Source organism: Asparagus officinalis, chromosome 10, assembly GCF_001876935.1.
Source record: "Asparagus officinalis chromosome 10, Aspof.V1, whole genome shotgun sequence".
NCBI classification, from domain to species: domain Eukaryota; kingdom Viridiplantae; phylum Streptophyta; class Magnoliopsida; order Asparagales; family Asparagaceae; genus Asparagus; species Asparagus officinalis.
Genome location: NC_033803.1, coordinates 10635188 through 10657023, shown reverse-complemented (window position 1 = coordinate 10657023; position 21836 = coordinate 10635188). Strand labels below are relative to the sequence as shown.

At 35.1% G+C, this 21836-nt stretch overlaps 1 protein-coding gene across 3 annotated transcripts; it reads right to left on the bottom strand.

Moving 5' to 3' along the window:
• LOC109825267 lies at positions 297–21426 on the bottom strand. 3 transcript variants are annotated; one of them, XM_020392083.1, is made up of 10 exons: positions 21127–21426; positions 19165–19214; positions 17182–17276; positions 16309–16450; positions 15581–15826; positions 13391–14348; positions 2542–2795; positions 1738–1811; positions 903–1011; positions 297–555 (listed from the first exon to the last, which is right to left on the bottom strand). In XM_020392083.1, exons 3-10 carry the CDS (start codon positions 17226–17228, stop codon positions 523–525), a joined length of 1863 nt encoding a protein of 620 aa, XP_020247672.1. In that variant the 5' UTR covers positions 17229–17276; positions 19165–19214; positions 21127–21426; the 3' UTR covers positions 297–522. The 3 variants fall into 3 exon arrangements, with proteins under 3 accessions (XP_020247672.1, XP_020247673.1, XP_020247674.1); XM_020392084.1 differs by lacking the exon at positions 19165–19214; XM_020392085.1 differs by lacking the exons at positions 17182–17276; positions 19165–19214; positions 21127–21426 and having other exon boundaries at positions 15581–15821; positions 16309–16435.

Sequence of the window (21836 nt, the reverse complement as noted above, 5' to 3'; positions counted from 1 at the left end):
CTTTTCATCATCAAAATTAGTCTCAAATCCATTAGTCCATCAATGGGTTAAAAACACTTGTAACTATATGATAACATACGTTCGGATATTTTTGATACGGATCCGGATAATTCACTATCCGTAACTATATCTTATCGGTTATAGATTTTAGTAACCATATCCATATTCTAACGGATACGAATATGTCCTCACATATGAATATTTTTATGCATCTCTAACTGGAAGCCAACAAAATACAAGTGTCATTTTCCCCAATAGAGCTCTATAAATATTTACAGAATCACTGAAGCCTCAGATACTCGGAGAAATAAATTTTAATGTTTATTCTTCTTCTTTTCATCGTACAAACTCTAATATATACATCCATGCATGGATACTCTTGCTATTTGCAAGGAAACTTTTCAAAACATACACACAAGCTATATATATATACCCTCCCAACCTCCTCTACAACATATTTATCAATATGTGGTTTAGCACTATAAGATTTTTGAGCACTTTCATATTTACCAACACTCCAGCTTATTTGCAACGATCACATTCCATGCGCTCTTCCTGAATTTATCAAATTAAAAAAAGGTTACCAAAGTCCAAGTCATATGATTTTAAGTTACTATAGTGTAAATTTTGGAAACCACCCCTTAAGTTTGGGCGTTCCTCATATAACACCTCTTAACTTTCAAAATATCAAAAAATAAAAATAAAAATAAAAAAGGAGCCCCAACAGCCAACATCGTTATACACAATTTTCACATGGGTGGATGAAATCACGCAGCGTTTTTGCTCGGGAAAATTGTGGTTCACACTTTTCTGAAATTTTAAAAGTCACAGGGGCTATGAAATGCCCCAACTTAAGGGGGGGTCTTATGAAATTACACTTACAATAAAGTCTACTTGCTCACCTCATTTTGATGCGCCGATTGATGTGCCCTTTGAAAACGGCATGCATGAGGAGTGATGTGACCAAGGTTAGCTACACGCTGGAAGAAGGCTTGGACATGGTTGTATGTGCTGTAGTATTTTGATGAATCATTAATAATGATAGCAATAAAGTTTCAAAGATAATTATTTAAACAATATGCTTAATTCTAAGAGAGTCAAACTTTTCAAAGATGATTCGCGTGACACTATCCATACAGATAAACTGGTAAGGTAAAGTTTATCGTCAGTGCATTCACATTTTCAACAAATCTATGTTTCCTTGAGATCATGTAAAATATACTGCAAAAAATAGTTAAATTACGATTAGATATGAGAGCCTTCATTTACAGTTAAAAGGACGATATAATTATAGTGATGGTTGGTATGACTACACAGGACTTGAACCTTTCTTTAGTTATTTATTTAACATTATGTTAAGGTCAAACATGAATTTACTATGGAAAAATGAAAGTTCCTATGCTTAAAGTCAGAGTTCAACTATTTTTACATGTGATATTTATGAAAATTTCAGATTGGAACTAACAAAAAAAGCTTTTCCTATATTGACCACTCAAATTTAAGTGCATACTAGTATTTGGGATAACTCAAACCTAAATATCAATAAGAAGCTATAGAAATTAACTTATTAGATAACATTCTATGACTTCTTGCAAGTCTTCTTAGTATAATTACCAGAAAAGAAGACACCACACAGCCTTTTTTTTCTCAAAATTTAAGCAAGAACATTTTCTTCCATTCAGATGCATTAAGGGTCATTCCTCTATTAAATTAACAAATATGTAAATAATTCAATACCTTAGCCTATGCCGATTGCAGGCCAGGAAGAAAGTGGCCATACCATTTATGACACTCCGTGCACCTCGAAATACCTAAGAATGCAAAAGATATCAGTCCCTTGGGCCAAAATAAGACTGAATTAATGGGGAAAAGAAACCTACAAGGTCCTCTATACAAAATTATACCGGGAGCAACTAGGTCTTGAGATGTGATCAATTCAACGCTAATCTTAAAGTTTGTGGTTAATAACTGTCCAACTTTATTTTGTTGTTGGGATATGTCATTTCTGGAACTTCAGATTGTGACAAGTGTTAAGAGCCACTTCCTCTTAATTGTATCATTTTCTAATTATATCATTTTGTATAGAGGACCCTCTATAGGATATTTTGTTGGGTAAATATCACTTAAACGCCTGAAGTGAGGTGTTTTGCACATAACCCTAAATCATCGTGAACTTTGTTTACTCCACTTAACCCTACTGAATTTCTCCAACAAAAAAAAAGTAACACCGTGAACTTCTGATCGGTTACGTGCCAACCATGTGATAGAAAAGGATGAAAATCATATTTATTAAACATTACCCTTTGTCCTTTGTTTCATTTTTAGGGGAGATATTTAAAAAGGGTATTTTGGTCATTCAACCATTCAGAGGTAATGATGTCAGGGGGCACATCAGAAAAACTTCAAAGTTCAAGGGGTTAAGTGGAATAAACAAAGTTTAAGGAGACTATGATGCAAAACCAATCAAAGTTCTGGGTGATAAGTGAAATTTACCCTTTTTCCTAATTAATTGAGCACAGTTAAAAAGGTATCGTGGTAAACCTGAGAAAAGAGATCTCTCCAAAGCCCCTGCCATATCGAGATATCATATGCACCTTTCTTTGCTCCTGATAAAGCTGCAGTTTTAAAAATGCCTGTAGTTTGGAAAATGCCTCTGATTGACTCCCAAACATCTTTGAACAGTTCAAAAATATTGCACAGTAATACTGCCATGTAGTCTGCTAGTGTTAACACACAGCGGATGGGTACCAGAATAAAATCCCAGATGATAGATACGAGTGGATAGAGTAATGTTACTGCACTTTCAAGAACGAAAAAGAAAAGGATTAGGACATGAGAACAATGAGAATTTGTACTAATGTGCTTATCTTCACTAGTAAACTAGAAGATAAATAAGTGTAATGCAAATGTGGGCACTCATAGAATCTAAAAAGCTTTACCCCCCAAGATATTAGTCCCTTAAATATTACATATTTTGAAATTAGTCCCTCAAAATTATTGAAATTGCTATTAGATCCCCTAATTCTTAGGCTCCTAGGAGTTTTTTTTCAAAAGTCATTTTTTGCTAAATAATTAGCAAAACCAACTGTTTTACTAATTATTTAGCAAAACCGAATGAGGTTGGTTTCGCAAAATGGGATTTTCGAAACATACGAGACTAGTAGCCCGACGTGAGAGTATTGCTTTTTCAGCCTACGCTTGCCATATGTTTAGTGGTCACTAATTGGCCACTTAATTGATCTCAGAAAACCCACAACACTACTAGTCCCATGGATTTTCTAAAGCCCCATTCAAAACGTACATGACTACTAGTCTCATACGTTAAGCAGAGACTTGGTGCAGAGTTAGCCCAGCAAATCCATGAGACTAGTAGTCCCGTGGATTTGTCGGGCTATATAAGCCCGGTTGTGCCCAACAATTAGGACACAACCTTCTCTCTCTAACCACCCCGATCTCTCACCTCTATTTACCTCGATTTTCATCCACCCTCTCTCAATCTCTCTTCCTCAATAACCCTAACCTCATTTTATTTATTCTCTCCAAAATCACCGCTTTCTCCCTTAATTTTCTCTCTTATTCTCACCAAACTCATTCTCTCCAAAATCATTCTCTCCAAACCCAAATAGAGATCCTCGCTAAAGTTGCATTGTTGAAGTCCGATGTCGTCTCCTCTCTGACGCCGACAAATTTTAGATCTTCATCAAGTTATAAATTTCGATTTCCTAATTTTCTCTCTATTATTTAGTTAAAATTATAGTTTGGAAATAACTATATATTTAGAATAATTTTTTTAAATATGATATACAATGGGATTTGGTTAAATTTTGATAGATTAAAATTTGTTAGATTAAAGTTTGATAAATAATTTGCATAAGATAAATGTTAATATTTCAGTTTGAATGGTGAATGGAATACCAATTATTTACTTATTCAATGGGAAACTGAGTGTTAGAATGAATAATATGCCTATATATGAGGGAGGATCTAGAAAAATATTCATGTTATCTAGAAATTGTAACTTCGATAAAATGATTGAGCGATTATACAAAGTTACTAGAGTTAATCATGGAGAGTATGCCACTAAGGTCTTCTGTAATTGTCCGATAAAAAAAAAACAATTGCTGTAGAGATCACCAATGATCAAGAACTAAGTGACATGAAACAACTTGCAAAAAACCAAATCCCAATCGAGTTGTTCATTGAAAATATTCTAATATTCGGTGTTGCCCAAGTTTCATATGCGCTCCAGGAGAGTTCTCCTGCATACTTGACTTAGAAAATAACTCGAACGAATTTATTTCATCTCCAAGGGCCTTACACTTAGAAAATGACTCGGGTACAATGTCAAGTGATGTGTTTCACAACGCATCGGGTCATGTTTCAGTTAATTTACTAGTTGGTTCTATTGTAGAAAAGGATGAGGATATAGATGATGATTATGGAGATGCTAAAGAGGAGGAACGTCTTGATAGTATGCGGTGTGCAATTGGAGGAACCGATGAGGACACCCGTTGGATGGATGAATATTGTGTAAACAACGATTATGTTAAGTCTGAAGAACCATTGCCAAAAGAGTTTCAAAATGAGGAGTCGATAAATGCCTCACAAGCTGAGTTCGTTGAGCTTGGTCCTAATAGCGAACGACCCGAGGACTTCACTTTCAAAAAAGGAGATATTTTCGAGAATAAAAAAACTTTGTTTTTCGCTATACGTGAATAGTCAATCAAGAATCGGGTCAAATTCAAGCCAGTGAAAACTAATACAACTAACTATCATGTAAAGTGCTACTTCAACAAGAAAGCTCAAGGAGAGTATGCAAGTGCTCAAGACGAGAGAAATTCAAAGTGTCCATGAAAGCTTAATGCAACGATTAGAAAAAAATCTAATGGGCAATTTATGATCTCTAGTTATTACGGACTTCATACATGTTGCAATCCAACTATCAATGCCAATCATAAGGAAGCAACTTTCATTTATATATTGAAGCTAATTATGCCCGCAGTTAAGTGAGAGCTTGATCTTACTCCAAGTCAGATAATTACAAGGGTATATGATATGAGAAAAATAACTATATCCAAATACTTTGAAAGTTGACCAAAATCTTTGGAGATTGGAAGAAATCTTACGAATTACTACCGCAATATCTTGAAGCAATTAAAAGAAAAAATCTAGGTTCCGAATACAAAATAGTCTAAAGCGATTGCGCCGGGAATGGAAAGGTTCATGCGAGTATTTTGGGCATTTGGACCCAGTATCAAAGGGTTCTCTTTTTGTTGTCCGCTCTTGAGCATTGATGACACATATTTATACGACAAATACAAAGGAGTGCTCTTGGTTGCGACCGATGTAGACGCAAATGGTGGTCTATTTCCATTGGCTTTCGCAGTTGTGGAGGTGAAGGATACATCGAGTTGAAAGTGATTTTTTTAATGTATTTACAGATTCATCCCTACTGTTCAAAATCCTAGAATGATTACTTTTATTTCTGACTGGATGAAAGAAATTCCACGAGCCTTGCGTGAGGGATTTCGAGCACCACATCATCATCGGTATTGCTTGCGGCATATAAGAGATAATTTTAAGAAAAAATATGAAGAGGTCAATTTACAAAATCTATTGTGGCAAGCCGGGTGTGCAGCCGACACACTGATATATGAGCATCGTAGGGAGAAAATTAAGTCCATATCAGTTGAAGCATATAACTGGATTGAACAAAACTTGAAGCCGCAATACGAAGATCGGTGGGTATTACGTAGAGATGGTGAGTGCATTATTGTATGATGATAACTAATTGCTCTGAAAGTTTCAATGACGTACTCAAAGGTGTCCGTGCTATGCCAATTCAAGTCTTGGTTGCAAGGACGTTTTATAAAATAAACGCATACTGTAATAAGAGACGTGATGATGATGCAAATTGGACGATAAGTTACACTCCAAAAAATGAGAGTATTCTGTAGAAAATGATTATGGTCGTAAGATCATCTAGAATTACTCCATTCAACGATAATAAATGAGAGGTTAAAGATTGTAAAGGTATTTACACAGTCCATCTCTATGACCAGGAGTGTAGTTGTACTTTTAATATACCACAATTATAAAAACTACCATGTGAACATGTTTTAACGGCTAGTTCCAATCAAGATGGTGGTGCTAGATTGTCTTATGATAGGTATTGCTCAGCTTAGCATTCAATAAATCATTATCGAAAGGCTTATAAGTAGAGTTTTCATCCTCCCAACAATAATCGTTATTAGTCGCTTTATAATGGACCATGTATATTACCACCTCAATACAAAAAACAAGCGGGACGACCTCGCTCCGTGCGCATTAGAGGTACCATGGACCAAGACCAAGAAGGAGTAGCATTGCGATTTAAATGTGGACAATGTAATCAATTAGGCCATTATAGGTCTCGTTGTCCATCAAGAACAAGTACATAGTAATTAATTGGTAATATATTTTCTATCTCTATTTTCATTATCGTTATAGACTTATTCATTATTATAGTCTTATTGATTCTACAAGAACTAATAAGTTAACAATTATATGTTCAAGTATATACACTATGCATCCCGAGCCGGTAAGTGGTGAAGACCTATTTTCATTATCGTTATAGACTTATTCATTATTATAGTCTTATTGATTCTACAAGAACTAATAAGTTAACAATTATGAGTTGTTAGGACTATCTCCGGAGTCCTTGCCTCGGGGATATATTAGATTGAAGTGGCTAAAAGAAAAATTCGCAAACCCCTTATCAGAAGATGCATCACAGGTCACGATCCAGTAACATACTCGTGCATATATTTTGCATATGATTGGGACGCTTCTTCTTCCCGATTCAAGTAAACATAAAGTACATTTGAGGTAAAACAGCTTGTTTTTCATATAATGAACTATATTGGTCGTTTTTCCTAGATTTTAACTCATTATTCACAAAATACGACTAAATGCATTTGTCATGTGATAGGTGGTTAACGCTTCTCCAGGACTTCGACAGGTGCGGGACATTATCATGACGTAGTGCTGTTTTAGCATACCTATATAGAGAAATGTCGAAGGTTGATTTTATGCAAAATAAAGAGCTCAATGAGTGCTTGACATTGTTAAAAGTTTGGACATAGGAGAGATTGATTTTGAGACCAAGATTATGTGAGATGTGAGTTTTAGATGGACAAATTCTCTTGGGCAACAGGTAAACAATTTCGAATCTAATTAAAGAATTTAATTTTGAATTTTATATTTGGAATTAGAATCTAACCTTCTATCATATACGTAGATGGAACGTCATTAAAGTATATGATGAGGCCCCGGCAAGACAGTTAGATTTTTATAGAGGAGAGCTCAACCGAATGGATATTTATCATGTATCAAAATTTTGAATTTAAGTCAATTTAAGCTAGTTACTAATGATAATTTATATTTTGTAGTTTGAGTGGCGGCCATACGACACTTTTCTACCTCGTCTACCACTGATTTGCATGGAGGGACATAGTATATGGAGAGCCAGAGTTCCTCTTATTTGCTTTAAAATTATGGAGATGCATGTACCGGATCGCATACTTAGGCAGTTTGGTTTCACACAGCACGCTCCACAACTTGTAGAAAGAATAGAAAGGAAGGCGTCCAAGGGTGGGCATTAAATTGACTGGTCATTTGTGCATAATCAGTACATTGCTAGATGGAAAATGAGCGGCATTGAGCATCGTCGAGTAGATTTATCCTCTTAAGGAGGAAATCGATTATATAAGATGGTATTGAGGGATTACTAGAAGATGATGAATAATCACTCAAACCACGCCTCCAGTCAACGAAATCAAGATACGTTCCCAACAAGCAAGATACGTACCAAGGGGTGTAGATGAAAGAGAATGGGTAAGTAAAATGCGTAAATTTAAATAGTTTTTAATCCATTACCTTTTGGTTGCTTATATATATAATTATATCTTTTTACGTGATTGCGGATAGATGCTATGGATAAGATAGAGGAGATTGCAAATGAAGGCATAGCTACCGCAAGAGGAGATTCAGTACATGTATCGGTATTGCAGCAGATAGTGGGGAGGGTTCGTAAAGCTCTTCATCGAACTCATGAGGATCGGCATGATGGTCGCGAGGAGATGGCGCATGAGGAGAGAGGGTATATGCGCGCCAACGAAGACGAGGTGAATCTTGCTCGCACCAGTGTTTTAAATGTCGGCCGACATGTCGGACATGTCGGCCGACATAGCGGATTGAAGGGCCAAACGACACGAATCGGCCTATTTTGAGTCGTATATCAGAATTCAGGAGAAAATCGAAGATGTCGGGGAAATATCGGTCATGTCGGTTGCTTTTTAACCTTAGAAAAATCGGCCGATTTCTCCAGATATCGGTTTACAGCTTTTTTGACTTATTAGGTTTGGGTTTTGTGATGAAAACCCAAACCCATTTGATTATGCGTTGAACTTGAGGGACTTTTTACGAACCCGAACCCAGAAAACAAGTTGATAGAAAGAAAAAAAACGAAGCTAGGGCTAGACTGGGAAGAGAACATCCGTCTTCATCTTCTTCGTTTCTCACTCGACTCGACCGCCTTCGACGGCCTTCAGCTTCGACCGCCTTCGACCGCCTTCAGCTTCGACCGCCTTCAGCTTCGACGCCTTCGAGTCTTCGACAGCCTTCAACTTCGACAACCTTCAACTTCGACCGCCTTCAGCCGCCTTCGACTGCCTTCGACGCCTTCGACCGTCTTCGACGCCTCTTGCTTCCTGAGGCTTCAGCCGTCAGGTATCTCTCTCTCTCTCTCTTCTCGATACTTTTAACTTTTTTTTCCCTGCAGTTTAAATTCGTGCCGAATAAAATTAGGTAAGCTTTTTAGTTTTCCCCTTGAATCTTTTTAATTTTCCCCTTCTTTTCAGTTTTCCCCTTGAATCTTTTTAATTTTCACCTTCTTTTCAGTTTTCCCCTTAAATCTTTTTAATTTTCCCCTTCTTTTTAGTTTTGCCTTGTCAAATAAAATTAGTTTCAAGTTAGTAATTGAATTATAAAATTAAAATGCAACAAATTTAAATGCTAATGCATAGGAGAGAGTGAGATACTTAACAGTTGACACTCCTTAATATCTGTTCCCTCCCTCTCTTGAATTCGTACCAAGTTGCTGCTGAAATTAAATTGAAATTAGAAACTCCCAAGCAATTGAGAAGTGAAATTATCACTCCTTGTACGCTTTCTAAGCAGTTGATTACTTTTAGGACATGATATTATACATATGCGCACCACCCGATATGACAATCCGATATTTAGTCCATATCCCCCGATATATCCCCGATTTTCGCTATCCGATATGGATTTCAGCCGTCCGATATGAACCCGACATCCGATATTTAAAACCTTGGCTCGCACGACAATGAAGCTGGTCCGTCATAGCCCCACACACAACAGGAGAGCGAGTACGTACAAGCTCAAATCGAAGGAGGACGCCGACGATCGGAGCGGGTACGAAGAGGGAGACAACGGGGGAGGAGCAGATTTTTAGGTTGCATGTGATAGTTTATTAGTCTTTTTGCTTTGACTAAATTTGTCGTATGGATAGACTTGATAAACTTGATATATTTAGATTTGTCTGGACTATTTTGTCGTATGGATATGTATATGATGTAGCTATTGTGTTGTGATGTTGTGGATTTATTAAATGTGTTTTTATCCATTGTTTATTTCTTTAAATTTATAAGTATATAAATATTATATTGTATAACAATTATATGAAGTGGAGGTTATAATTTTATAGCTCAAACAGGTACGCCAAACATTGTATATGAAGCGATATAGCCCCGTGCATGTTTTGTGCATGTTTGAACTGTGCCCAGCAAATCCACAGGACTAGTAGTCCCGTGGATCTGCTGGGCGAGAAGGTCGACTCTCTGCTTAACGCACGAGACTAGTAGTCCCGTGCGTTTCGAATGGGGCTTCAAAAAATCCATCCACGGGTTTTCTGAGATCACTTTAGTGACCAATTAGTGGCCACTAAACATACGGGACTACTAGTCCCGTATGTTTCGGAAACCTTCTTTTTACAAAACTGACATCTTTGTTGGCCAAAAAGATGTCGGTTTTGTTAAATAATTAGAAAACAGTCGGTTTTGCTAATTATTTAGCAAAAAGGGTCTCTTTTGAAAAAAATCCAATCCTAGAATCATTGAAATTGCTATTAGGTCCCCTCATTCTCTTAAGTTGTTAATTTCAAATTAATCCCTCTAAATTAGGGGTGAAAACATTTTGGATATGGCTCATATATATGATATTACCAAGTTACCATATCCGTATTTACTTACCAGATATAGGTATGCATGCACATTGCTAAGGAAAACTCTAATCCATAATTGCTAAAATTGGATACAGACACATACAGATATACATGCGAATGTATTTGCAGATAATATGTGGATACAAAACGGATATGAGAAAATCATATAATATAAAAAAATAGTTTACATGATACAAGAGAGTTCATTAATATGTTCGCTATAACCTATGAAGCACGGATACTCCCCAAGAGGCTACGAATCCGTGTCTGACACGAATCAGACACGATTCGCGCATGATACGTGCACGACACGTGTCGGACACGGTCAATCCGTGTCCGACACGGGTCAACGGTCAAAGTTGGCCAGACACGGTCAACAGGGAGTTGGACACGGCTCAGACACGCCTGCAGCGCCTGACGGAAGCTAAAAAAGAAGCAAAAAGAAGCGGTGGCTAGGGTTATTGGGTTATTGGGTACATACCCGATTTCCACTATAACTGTTAAGCCATTTACTGTTAACTGTTAATGGTTTCTTATTTAACTATAAAGCAATGTTTTTGAATGTTTAACTGTTAATTATTTGAGATAGTAAGTCAGTAAACTGATTTATAATTAATAATAGGTAATTATTAAAGTTTGGTTTGTGGACTATTTTGATTAATAATAGGAGAGATTTAAGGAGAGATTTGTTTAACTGTTGAAATGTAACTATTTTACAAAGTGAGATTTAAGGAGAGATTTATCTTAACTGTTAACTACTGGTTTTTATTATTATTATCACTGTTAAGTGTTAACTGTTTTTTGCAGAACTAATTACTTGTTTCTTTTTTTTTTTACTGAGAATTACTTGTTTCTTATTAATACATATCGGTCATAATTGTTGAAAATGTGCTACTATTTGTTTTCATGTGCGAGATTGCGAGATTGCGAGAGTGCGAGTATTGATTCTTGCTATTTGAGCTATGCGTAGTGCTACTAGTTGACTTGAAAGTTGAAACTTAAAACTTGATTCGCCATTTGTAACCTGTAAAGAAGAAAATAAAATTTAGCAATATAGTTGTTAGTGATGCAGTATACTAGTATGAAAGTTTGAATAGTTTGCAAGCTTGAATGAAAATTAACGTACAAGTTTAATACTTTAATTGACTAAATTTTTCTATCTATAATAATAATTTAAAAAAAAAAATCACTGCCGTATCCCCGTATCCTATTTTTTTGGATTTTGCCGTATCCCGTATCCGTGTCCGTGTCGTATCCGTGTCCCGTATCCGTATCCGTGCATCATAGGCTATAACTGAAAAGCTAAAATAAGATCCCTTGATCATCAAAATTAACCTCAAATCCGTTAATCTGAGGATTAAAACAATTGCACATTGTATGACCAACATATATTCAGACATGGGGTACTTGATCCGAATATTTCACTTCATATTTGTATCTGTAACTATATCCTAACAGATATAGATATTCGGTGACCATGTTAGTAACTTAGTATCCTAACGAATACAGATATATCTCAAAGGTAATTTCATAATAACTTCAAGAATCCGGGGACTTAATAGCAATTTCAGTGATTTGAGGGACTAATTTCAAAATATCTTAAGAATTGAGGGACCTAATAGCCATTTCAATGATTTTAGGGATGACTTTCAAAGTATGAAAAGTTTAAGGGACTAATATCGAAAAACCCAATTTTAAAAGTGCAATCTACAAAGATAATAGTCTTCGTAGCTTCTCGGTGGGCGAAATGTCAAATAAGTTACTTGAGATTTTATTTTGAAGACAGTGCAAAAATAGTTTAGCTTTAACCATCAAAAAAGTTTGCAGCATGATCTATTCATGTTACATAGAGAAAAAAAACTTTAACCGGAAGTCCCGACCAATTAGAAATTTATGTTCATGGGATCCTTCTTTAGATAAAAAGACAATCCACGAGATAAAATTCCACATGGATATAGTATGTGTCATTAGTAAGGTGTAACATATTATGTTCTCTTTAAACTGAGAGGTGCTTACTACTACGGTCAGGATGAGAAGGAGACAAGAAGTTTGAAACCAAGGAGGGAAACCAAAATGTCAAATCTAATTCTCAATAACAAACATGCCCAGATGGATAAAGTGAGACAACAAGTTTGAAACCAAGAAGGGAAACCAAAAAGTCAATCTAATTCTCAATAACAAACATGCCCAGATGGATAAGTGACTTGACTACACACACGTTAAATTTTCAAACAGCATTTAACAGATTTACAACCATTTTATTTTAATCATTTGGAGGGATCTGTGATTTAAAATAGGAAACAGGATTATTCTCAATAACAAAAGCTTCTCATGGCTCAATCAATTAGGGAAATCTTGGATGGATTTACCAGTCACAAGTCCTCAGTGATAGCCACATCTTGTCCATAACAACAGCTAACTCAATAAGTTCATAGCTATAGAGGGTTCCATTATGGCACACTGGCAATCAATCATGTACCGGAACGAAAGCTTTTAATCATAACAAACATATCAAGGAACCCTTCCCCTACACCAAAACTCTGAAGTTGTGGTGGGGGTTGAGGGTAATTCTATATTCTAACATTGCCCCACAGGTTGATTTGCTTTAAATTCCTAGCTAGTAGGGTTTGATTTTGGTTACTTTGGTACGATGTCAAAGGGATCCTTCGCCAAAACTCCAAAGCTGTACTGAGGGTTGAGAATTATCATTTTGAGTTTTTGCATATATACCCCTCAAAACTTCAATATTTGCAAAATTGTCCCTCAAATCTTATTATCTGCAAATTTGACCCTCAAAACTAGCATATTGGGTCTTTCTACTATTCCAACTTAAGAATGTTGCTTTTTAAACAAGCCTATGTCAAAATTCCCAATAGTTTCTACTAATATTTTCAACAATTTCTCTTTTAAAAACTAAAATATGTAAGTAAAATAGGTAGAATAAATCCATGTAAGAGAACTGGGAGGGAAATTTTGCAAATACCAAGGTTTCAAGGGTAATTTTGCAAATATGGAAGATTTGAGCGGTATATATGCAAAAACCCCTATAATTTTATATTCTAACAGGTTCCATCATGGCATACTGGTAATTAATCAGGGACTTACCTGTACTCCAAAGATACGAACAGCAAAACTCAAAAGGCCACAGCACAAATTCCGCAATGTCAAGCAACACGTTGCACATGGAAGCTAATATGAACCAAATCGTAGAAAAAAACATCTCCGCAACTTCAACACAAGCACTCCACAAAGGGGAAATGAATTCCATAAGTTCACCAAGAGGTCCACTAAATGGTCTAATAATTGCTGACAGTAGCGTCGCTATTGAACGTGACATCATCAAGAACCATTTCAACGCTTTCTCAATATTTTGGAGGAAGAGCATCGTTCCAAGATATCGAAGCCTTGTGACCATATCCCATCCTTCTATCCAATTGAACAGAGGACCAGAGAGACGAGCAACAGTAGCTTTTAATAATGGCACATTCTTATATAAATCATAGAAACCGAAGATGACAGTCACAAGTGAGATTAGTATGTAGAGAGTTCTTGCTAAGTGCCTCATCCAAGTACGATAAAAATGGCAGAAGAAAGGATAGGATTCGAAGAAAATAACCCAGGAAGGTAAACCAGTCTCGAGCAGTATCAGAAGTCTCATATCAGACATTATGATTTCCTTAAATTTCAATGGCAAAATGCAATCGCTGAATCTAAAGAGTATCAGCGTGTTAGAATACTGACTTGGTGCTATAACTGATCCTTCATCACAACTGCATATTTTTTCGTGTTGGATTTCTCCCTTATCGCCTGTTTCAGTGAAAGATTCTTGAACATCTAAGAAATCATCATCTGAAGGAGACGGTCTTTGAAACAAAACAGAAGAAGAATGAGCGCTTGGTTGGTGAAGGTTTAAATCAGAGAGGAGCCGTAAACTTTTCCTGAGGGATTGAATTTCTGATTTATTGCAAGAAAACCAAGAAGATAGACATTTTGAAGCTTGTTCAGGGCTGTAGAATTCCCACTTTCTCATGGATTTCACGTCAAGAGCAAGTGATGTGTCCGTCTGCGAGTAATACAGAAACCTTCTGGACATAAAAAGGGTATTGATTACCAATAAAATATAGGCCTAACTGTAATTATCATTAGTTCCAGCTTCTATTTCCCATTTCCTTTACAATGTGGTGTCTAGAGTATCAATAAGTCAAGTCCCATACAGTTAAAAAAATGATCTACTCTCTTCTCTATGTTACGTAAAACTAAGTTCAAGATGTGGTTTTTTTAGCTTAGTAAAGGTGCACGTTTTTGTATGTTCAGTAAAAGGTCAGATTTTACTCAGAAACTTGTCTTTGTTTGTCTATTTTTAAATCATAAATTCACAATTTTAGATATTTAAAAATTAGGATGTACTAAGTTCATAAAGTCATTATGTCAGCTTATTTCTTAGTAGCATTAGGCTATCTAATAAGAAAATTAAAACAACCTATTGGAGGAAATGCAGGATTATTTTAGGCTAAATTGCACTTAACTGCCCTATAGTTTCACCAACCTTGCATTTAAGTGACCCCTATTTTAAAACAGAGCAAATAAATGACCCAAAGAATTTAAATATTGCAGATAGATGCCCAAGTTAAAAATATACAGATGGTGTTAACTTCTCTATCTATTCAAGAATATCACATAACAAATGGTACTAAAGTGCAATTTTTAGAAACTTTAGCGTATTTAAGTGAGACCATTTACAAACTGACGGCATTTATATGCAATATTGGGTATACAAGAGGGCACCAAAATGCAATATTTTGAAACTTTTGGGCATCTATCTCCAAAATTTAAATAGTTTGGGGGCATTTATTTACTAGTTTTTAAAATAAAGGTCACTTAAGTGCAAGGTTGAAGAAAATATAGGACATTTAAGTGCAATTAAGTCATTATTTTAAGAGAACCTATAAGATAGTGGTCATAGAACTCAGATTCTGTTTAGATGCAGCTATATGTCTGGCCTTGTGAATGGCATCTAAAGAACATTTAGTAAGTTGTTTAAGATGCCTACTAACTTATTTCATTTACTTATTTCAGGTCAGCTTTTTGTCAATACCCCTAAATTTATTAAGTTACTTAAATTAAGACCACCATTTCGAACAAATATGAGATTTGGGGGCCTAATTTAGAAACATGAAGATTGAGCATCTAAGTCAATATAAAATTAACAAAGATCTAGGGGCTAATATGAACAAAACCCTTTCAGGTCAATATTTTCCTAGAGTAATTACACCATTTAGGTGATGATGCTGGTACCTGGAGTTCATTTAGATAGTTGATACCGTGCACATCTTTCCACGCCACTTCAAACACAAGGAACCCATGAAGAGCTTTGCTAAGATCCATAAGACACTTAGGCTGCCATTTTGTAGAATAAATAACAGGAAACCACCAGTTAATTTTCTTTGCTTTTGCATGATATTCTTCTTGGCCATCATTCATTCCATTTTTGTTTGATGACCTGTTTAGCGCCCTGGTGTTTGTGAATGGTGACATTCTGTACTGAAAGAAAATAAGCAAAATGAGGAAGAGAGAGAGAGGAAGATAATCAATTTTGAATAAATTTAAGCAAACCCCAAAATACTTCGGGGTGTTCCCCACTAAACACCCCCAATATTTTTTCCCACATAACCCCCAAAGTAACGACAATGCTGCTCTGACCAAAAAAATCAAATTTCTCATTATCTCTAATGCATTTCTTTTGCAAAACAAACCCTCACAATATCTTAAAATTTGTCGGCGGCGACGGGTACGGTAGGAATTATGTTCGTTTTGCGAAAAATAAAAATATCCAAAAGAATGAAGAAAAGAATATTTTTGGGCCCGAAAGGCATTTTCATCACTTTAGAAATTATGTGGAAAATTTTTTAGCTTTTAGTGGGGAAAACAAAGTTTGAGGGTTTTCATGGGAGACGCCCCCAAACTATTGGGGGTTTTGTGAAATCTATCCACAATTTTAGATCAGTAGGGCAAGAAGGACAGACCTTGGTGACCATTAACTGCCATATCCTTGCTGATTTTGAGTGATTGTTCATCATCCATGGCCGGTTGTCAACGAGAATGAGCACTCTATTACTCCCAGGAGCAAAATACAAAAAAGCCCATGAAACATATGCTTGTATATCCCTGCAAATATATACATAATATGGGAGGTCACAAAAAACTAATAATGGGATCTTAGATCACCACTCCATCCCCCATTATGTGGCCAAACGAAGTTGTAGTGGCCCAGAATCCTTTTAACTATCCATGCACTATAAGCAAAATCCTGAAATTACATAGAATTTGTTGCTCTAAAGGGCATGTAAAGACTTCAAAAGTTGGCAAAAATGTGTGCAATAACTTAAAGTAATGTGGTGTACTATCTATTAGTTTGCATATTGTCAAAGGTCCTTGCTACAACAAAACTCCAAAGTTATTGTGAGGGATGAGGGATACAATTTTCTATTGTACCATGCCCCCGCAGATTGAGCGTCAGTTTTATGGACCTGGATTCACACAACGGTTTCAAGATTTCGAGAATCTGTTCCAAATTCATGGCCATTGGGATTTGAACCTGGGTTCCTTTAATAGCACGTCAAATTTCCCTTTCACTACACTGAAACTACAAAATCATTCTAATCTTTGAGGAATGTAATTTTATATTTTAACAAACATGACTAACATTTAAAGAATAAATACTTAAATATTATTAGAAGAAATAAGATTGTATGCATAATTGAACTCATGGCATTCTACATGTCAAAGCTCTCCCAGAAATTTGTTTAAGTAAAATATTACTTTAATGAAATTCAAGACTTAATATATCACAGTTTTATTTAAATTGAAGTTACCAAGCGTAAGAAGGAAAAACTCACCCAATTTGTAAACCTGTCAAGGGATAGAGTTCTGGCAGGATTTCCATCCCTAAACGTGATTTTGAAACATTTCTCAGTCGTTGTTAGCTCCAAACCTTGAAATATAAATGAGACATGAGGGAATGAATTCTTCAACAAATCTGAATTTTTTTTCAAATGAATTGACAATTTAAAAGGAAAATATAAGACTTATTAATTATTATGTTCCTTGTCTTTCTCCACAGATTGATCAAAAGCTTAACTAAAAACCACAGTGATACAACAACATGAGACGAAAAGCATCTCAGAAGTAGAAACATGTCTTCTTTTTTGGAATTGAGTTATAATATACTTGGACTACAAATTCTACATTAATTATTTATGAAGACACTCAAAGGAGTCACAATTATAACCTATGTTGCACAGCTGTAGGTGCAAGTGCAGGTGCGGGTGTAGAGGTGCGGATACGAGACTCGACAAATTTGTAAATATAGGATACTGGTAGGGGTATAAGTGAAGTAAATATTTGACAACTAATTCAGTTAACCATATGTATATTTGATTCATCTAATTATTAAATACTGTTAATATTTTAAATTTATTTAATGATAGATTAGTCATTTTTAAAAATATTAATTAGTTTAAATTGAGGCATAAACTTCAATGAATGAGGCAACTTAGAGGGGAAATCAATAATTATGAAGCTTCAAAGGGAACATTTACAAATGTATACAATTTGAGGGGTCTACGTGCAAAATCGTCAGACAAATTAAAGAATTAAAATTAATAGTTAAAATTATGGCTATAGTAGGGCTCGAACAAAGGACTAGCAGTTCAGAAGGCAAAGCTCTTGATCATATGGGCAAATTCGTTAAGTATTGTCAAATAAGAATTATATAGCCGAACCAAATTTCGATATCATTAATGTATTCGACCCGAATTCTAATTCAAATTCTAATATTAGAAAACCAATCAAATTCAAGTTCAAATATAGTGATATCTGATTTGGTTCGGTCATTTTACATCCCTAGATATAGGGACGTGGCTACATATACACATATTGAATTGACACTTTATATGAGATCGATATTGTTTTGTCATGCACATATTATGAGAAATAAACTTCCTACAATTTTTTTATATTTCTTTTATTGAGTAGATTATAAAATGGAAAATTGCTTGTTTTTTAACTAGATACCAAGTCAACCCTTTAAAATCTTACTTACGAACTGGGAATGGATGAAACTTGAAATGAACCCAACCTGAGTCCAACAACTTGTAGAAGTTTGAGATCAAGTGAAAGATAGACATCCAACAAGTGTTCACGAGTGTTTTAAACTAAAACATTAAACATATACTATATAATTGGGTACATGTCTGAATAAATGTATGGATATATTCAAGAAGTGTCCAAGGAGTATTGGACACGGACATGGATACATGAAGTGTCGGACATGGATGTGGGAGATCAAATGAACTGTCCAGTTAACTTAGGTTATATCCTTGCTACTGAAGCATATACGCATGAAGAAGAGGTGGATAAAAGAAAACTTTCAAACTAACAAAGAAGAAATGAAAGAGAAGAAGAAATATTGTGAACTCAGAAGTTTTAACACTTTCATTTGAACAAAAATCTACAATATATGTAGTATAAAAATTATGAGATTAAACAAACACAAAGGCATAATAACTAATAGTGAAAGAAAAGGCATCTATGATCATAAATTATTGAACAGACATTTCTACAAAAAATCAACAAAGGAGCAAGAAGGTAGCCCCCTAATACAAAAAGAAAAAAGAAAAAGAAAAACTTTACACTCTAAATCATAAGCAGCCAGATGAACTTTGCAACTAAACCTAAGATATACTTAGACATTGAAATTAGCCACAAGGCTATTATAATTTTGAAATTGAACGGTAAAACAAAAAGGAAATAGAACCTGCCAACAATTAAGGTAAAAACAAGTGTAGTTCATCTATAACACTAATAATAATAATACACACCTTATGTAGGATAGTTATTGCATCATTGGTGATTATCCAGTTGCCTCTTGCTTCAAGATAAAAGATACTAGATAGTGAGTGTAAACTATCAAGGAAGACACGAGAAGTTTCTTAAAACAAAGAGCCGATGTGAATCAGATAAGTGCAAGGAGAGTACAATGATGTTCGAATAAAAGAATCCAACAAAATTCTCACAAAAGGAACCTGTGGATTTTCCAGCACATAGGTGAAATATTCTCCTGATTGATGTATTCCTAATTATTCCATGTTATCTGATTGCCAAACGATTATGTACACATTAATTTATTGATTACTCTTTGCATGTTCATGGACTTTCACATCTTATGCATGGCATTGGTGGCATTAGTCAAATCGCATCAAGTTAGGTTTAGCTTTATGCAACCAAATCTTCAAGGTTAATACAACAAATCCTATCCATAGTTCCCTGGGGTAGGAATTTGGTATATAGACTCCAAACTCATTAAGGGTACATCAAACTGAAAGATTCTTTAACATAGGTCAAAAACTACTTTCACACAATCTAAACAAGTTCCAAACATATAAAGGACACCATGGACTTCAGTTAACTGGATTCAATTGAACTTTCAGAATCTTTCGTTGGTTTAATAATATAAACTATGGATGTTAATAATGAAGGTTTTTGTTTTGTTTTTCATATTAATGGAGATTCATGAGGTATGTAGTGCGTCATGTACATCATGTATGTCGGTTTTTGTTTTGTTTTTCATATTAATGGAGATTCATCAGGTATGCAGTGTGTCGCCTATATCATGTATGTAGGTTTAGGGCCTGTTCGTTTGCCAAAAAAAAAAAGGGAAATCAAAGAAATGGAAAACTATTAAAATGAAGAATTGTTTTTGGAGTGTTTGGTTGGCTAAAAAAGAAGGAAATCAAAGAAATGAAATTGAAATGATGTTAGTTGTCACCTTATTATTGGATGATGTTTGTGATTTTTTAAGAAAACTAGTTTTGGAGTGTTCGGTTGGCGAAAAAAAATAAGGAAATGAATTATAAGAAACTTATTTCCTGTAGTTTCTTGTTTTCTTTTGTTCGGTTCATTCTTAAAAATAAGAAATGAAATGAGATGAGATGAGTTGTCATTGGATTATTGGGTGATGTGAAGAAAGATTAAGAAAAGTGTTTTCATAACTTTTTGGGATGAAAATGAAGAAATGAAATGTTAATGAGATGAGGTGAATTGTTATAATATTTTATTGGATGATGTGAGTGATTTGAAATGATGAGAAGAGATGAGTTGAGTGATGTTTGGATGAAAATAATATTTTATTAGATGTGATGGATGAGTTGTTAGATAAAAATAATATTTTATTAGATGTGATGGATGAGTGGTTAGATGAAAATCATATTTTATTAGATGATGTGGATGAGTTGTTGGATGAAAATAATATTTTATTGGATGTTGTGGGTGAGTTTTAGGGATGGAAATGGAGGAAATGGTGAGTTTTGAGATTTTCACCATTTCCATTTCCATTTCTTGGTTTTTAGAAAACAAACGAACAGGCCCTTAGCGTATTGCCGACATATTTTGAAGCATCACATCATGTCTAGATTCTTGTAAGCAACCAATTTAGCATGTTCAAAGACATAGGTATATGATAAATAGAAAGACCATGACCATAGAAAAAAAAATGAACAATTCTATAGTTTCTTTCAAATCTGCGGATGAAAATGATAGTCCAACCACAACACTAAATTAGAGAATATGTTCACAATTCAGATAACATTCCACCATCAAAAGGAACAGAATCCAATTCCCAATAAAAGCCAATTCCATATATCCTTTAGACTTCAATATTCTCACGCAAACAATAATTAGTCTTGAAGAAATCAAACAAAACATGAAATTTTAAGACAGACCCAGATCGAATCACATCAAAACTCCCCCAAATTCAAAAACCCAAGAAGGGAAAGGATGCATACCCCAATTTCGCAGTGGCGTTTCCGTTGAATTGGGAAAGAAAGGCGCCAGAAATCTAGAGAGGGGTTTAAAAGGACGGCGACTTTGACCGAGAGATGGATAGAAGGAGAGAAATGGGACTAAAATTGGAGGCGGGATCAGAGAGAGGCGCGAGGAGCCTCTCATTTTTTTGCTCCGGCGGTTCGCTGCCATTGATTTCCTCGGCCTATTTGGGTGGGATTCTTTGTTCGGATGAAAACGGGTCGGGTTTGTTTCAAGAATCCAAACCCGTGAAATTTATGAATTCGTCCACTGTTAGCAGAGCATTTTAAGAGGATGTTTAGGGTGCTTGTTTTTAGAAAATTTTAAACTATATATGTCATAGCTTTTGAATTTTATGACAAAAAGTATTCACTTAGCTAATAATTAAAGTACATGTTTGATGAATATATCTGACAAGTTATGTTGTTGTAAAACTGATAGTTGAATGAAAATGACTAAATTCTTCAGAAGAGAGGGTTACGGCGGGCAAGAGAGCCAAAATGAGGGGGAAATAAGAATATTCAAGTAATCATTTGTTTGGTGAAATCTTATTTTAAAATAATCATTGGCTTGGTGAAATCTTACTATAAATTAGTTGAGATGATAAACTCACTTTTCGAAAAGAATAATTCTTTTGGACAAAAAAAGGGACAGCTTAATAGGACTGGAATTTTTTCTGCTAAATTTATTA

Excerpts from the sequence above, each read along its gene's own strand:
- LOC109825267 (XM_020392083.1), bottom strand. The coding sequence starts at position 17,228 with ATGGAAATCCTGCCAGAACTCTATCCCTTGACAGGTTTACAAATTGG. Across the intron at positions 1,012-1,737 it reads TGCAATCGGCATAGGCTAAG|CACATACAACCATGTCCAAG; the intron begins GTATTGAATTAT and ends AAAATACTACAG. Across the intron at positions 556-902 it reads AATCGGCGCATCAAAATGAG|GAAGAGCGCATGGAATGTGA; the intron begins GTGAGCAAGTAG and ends TGATAAATTCAG.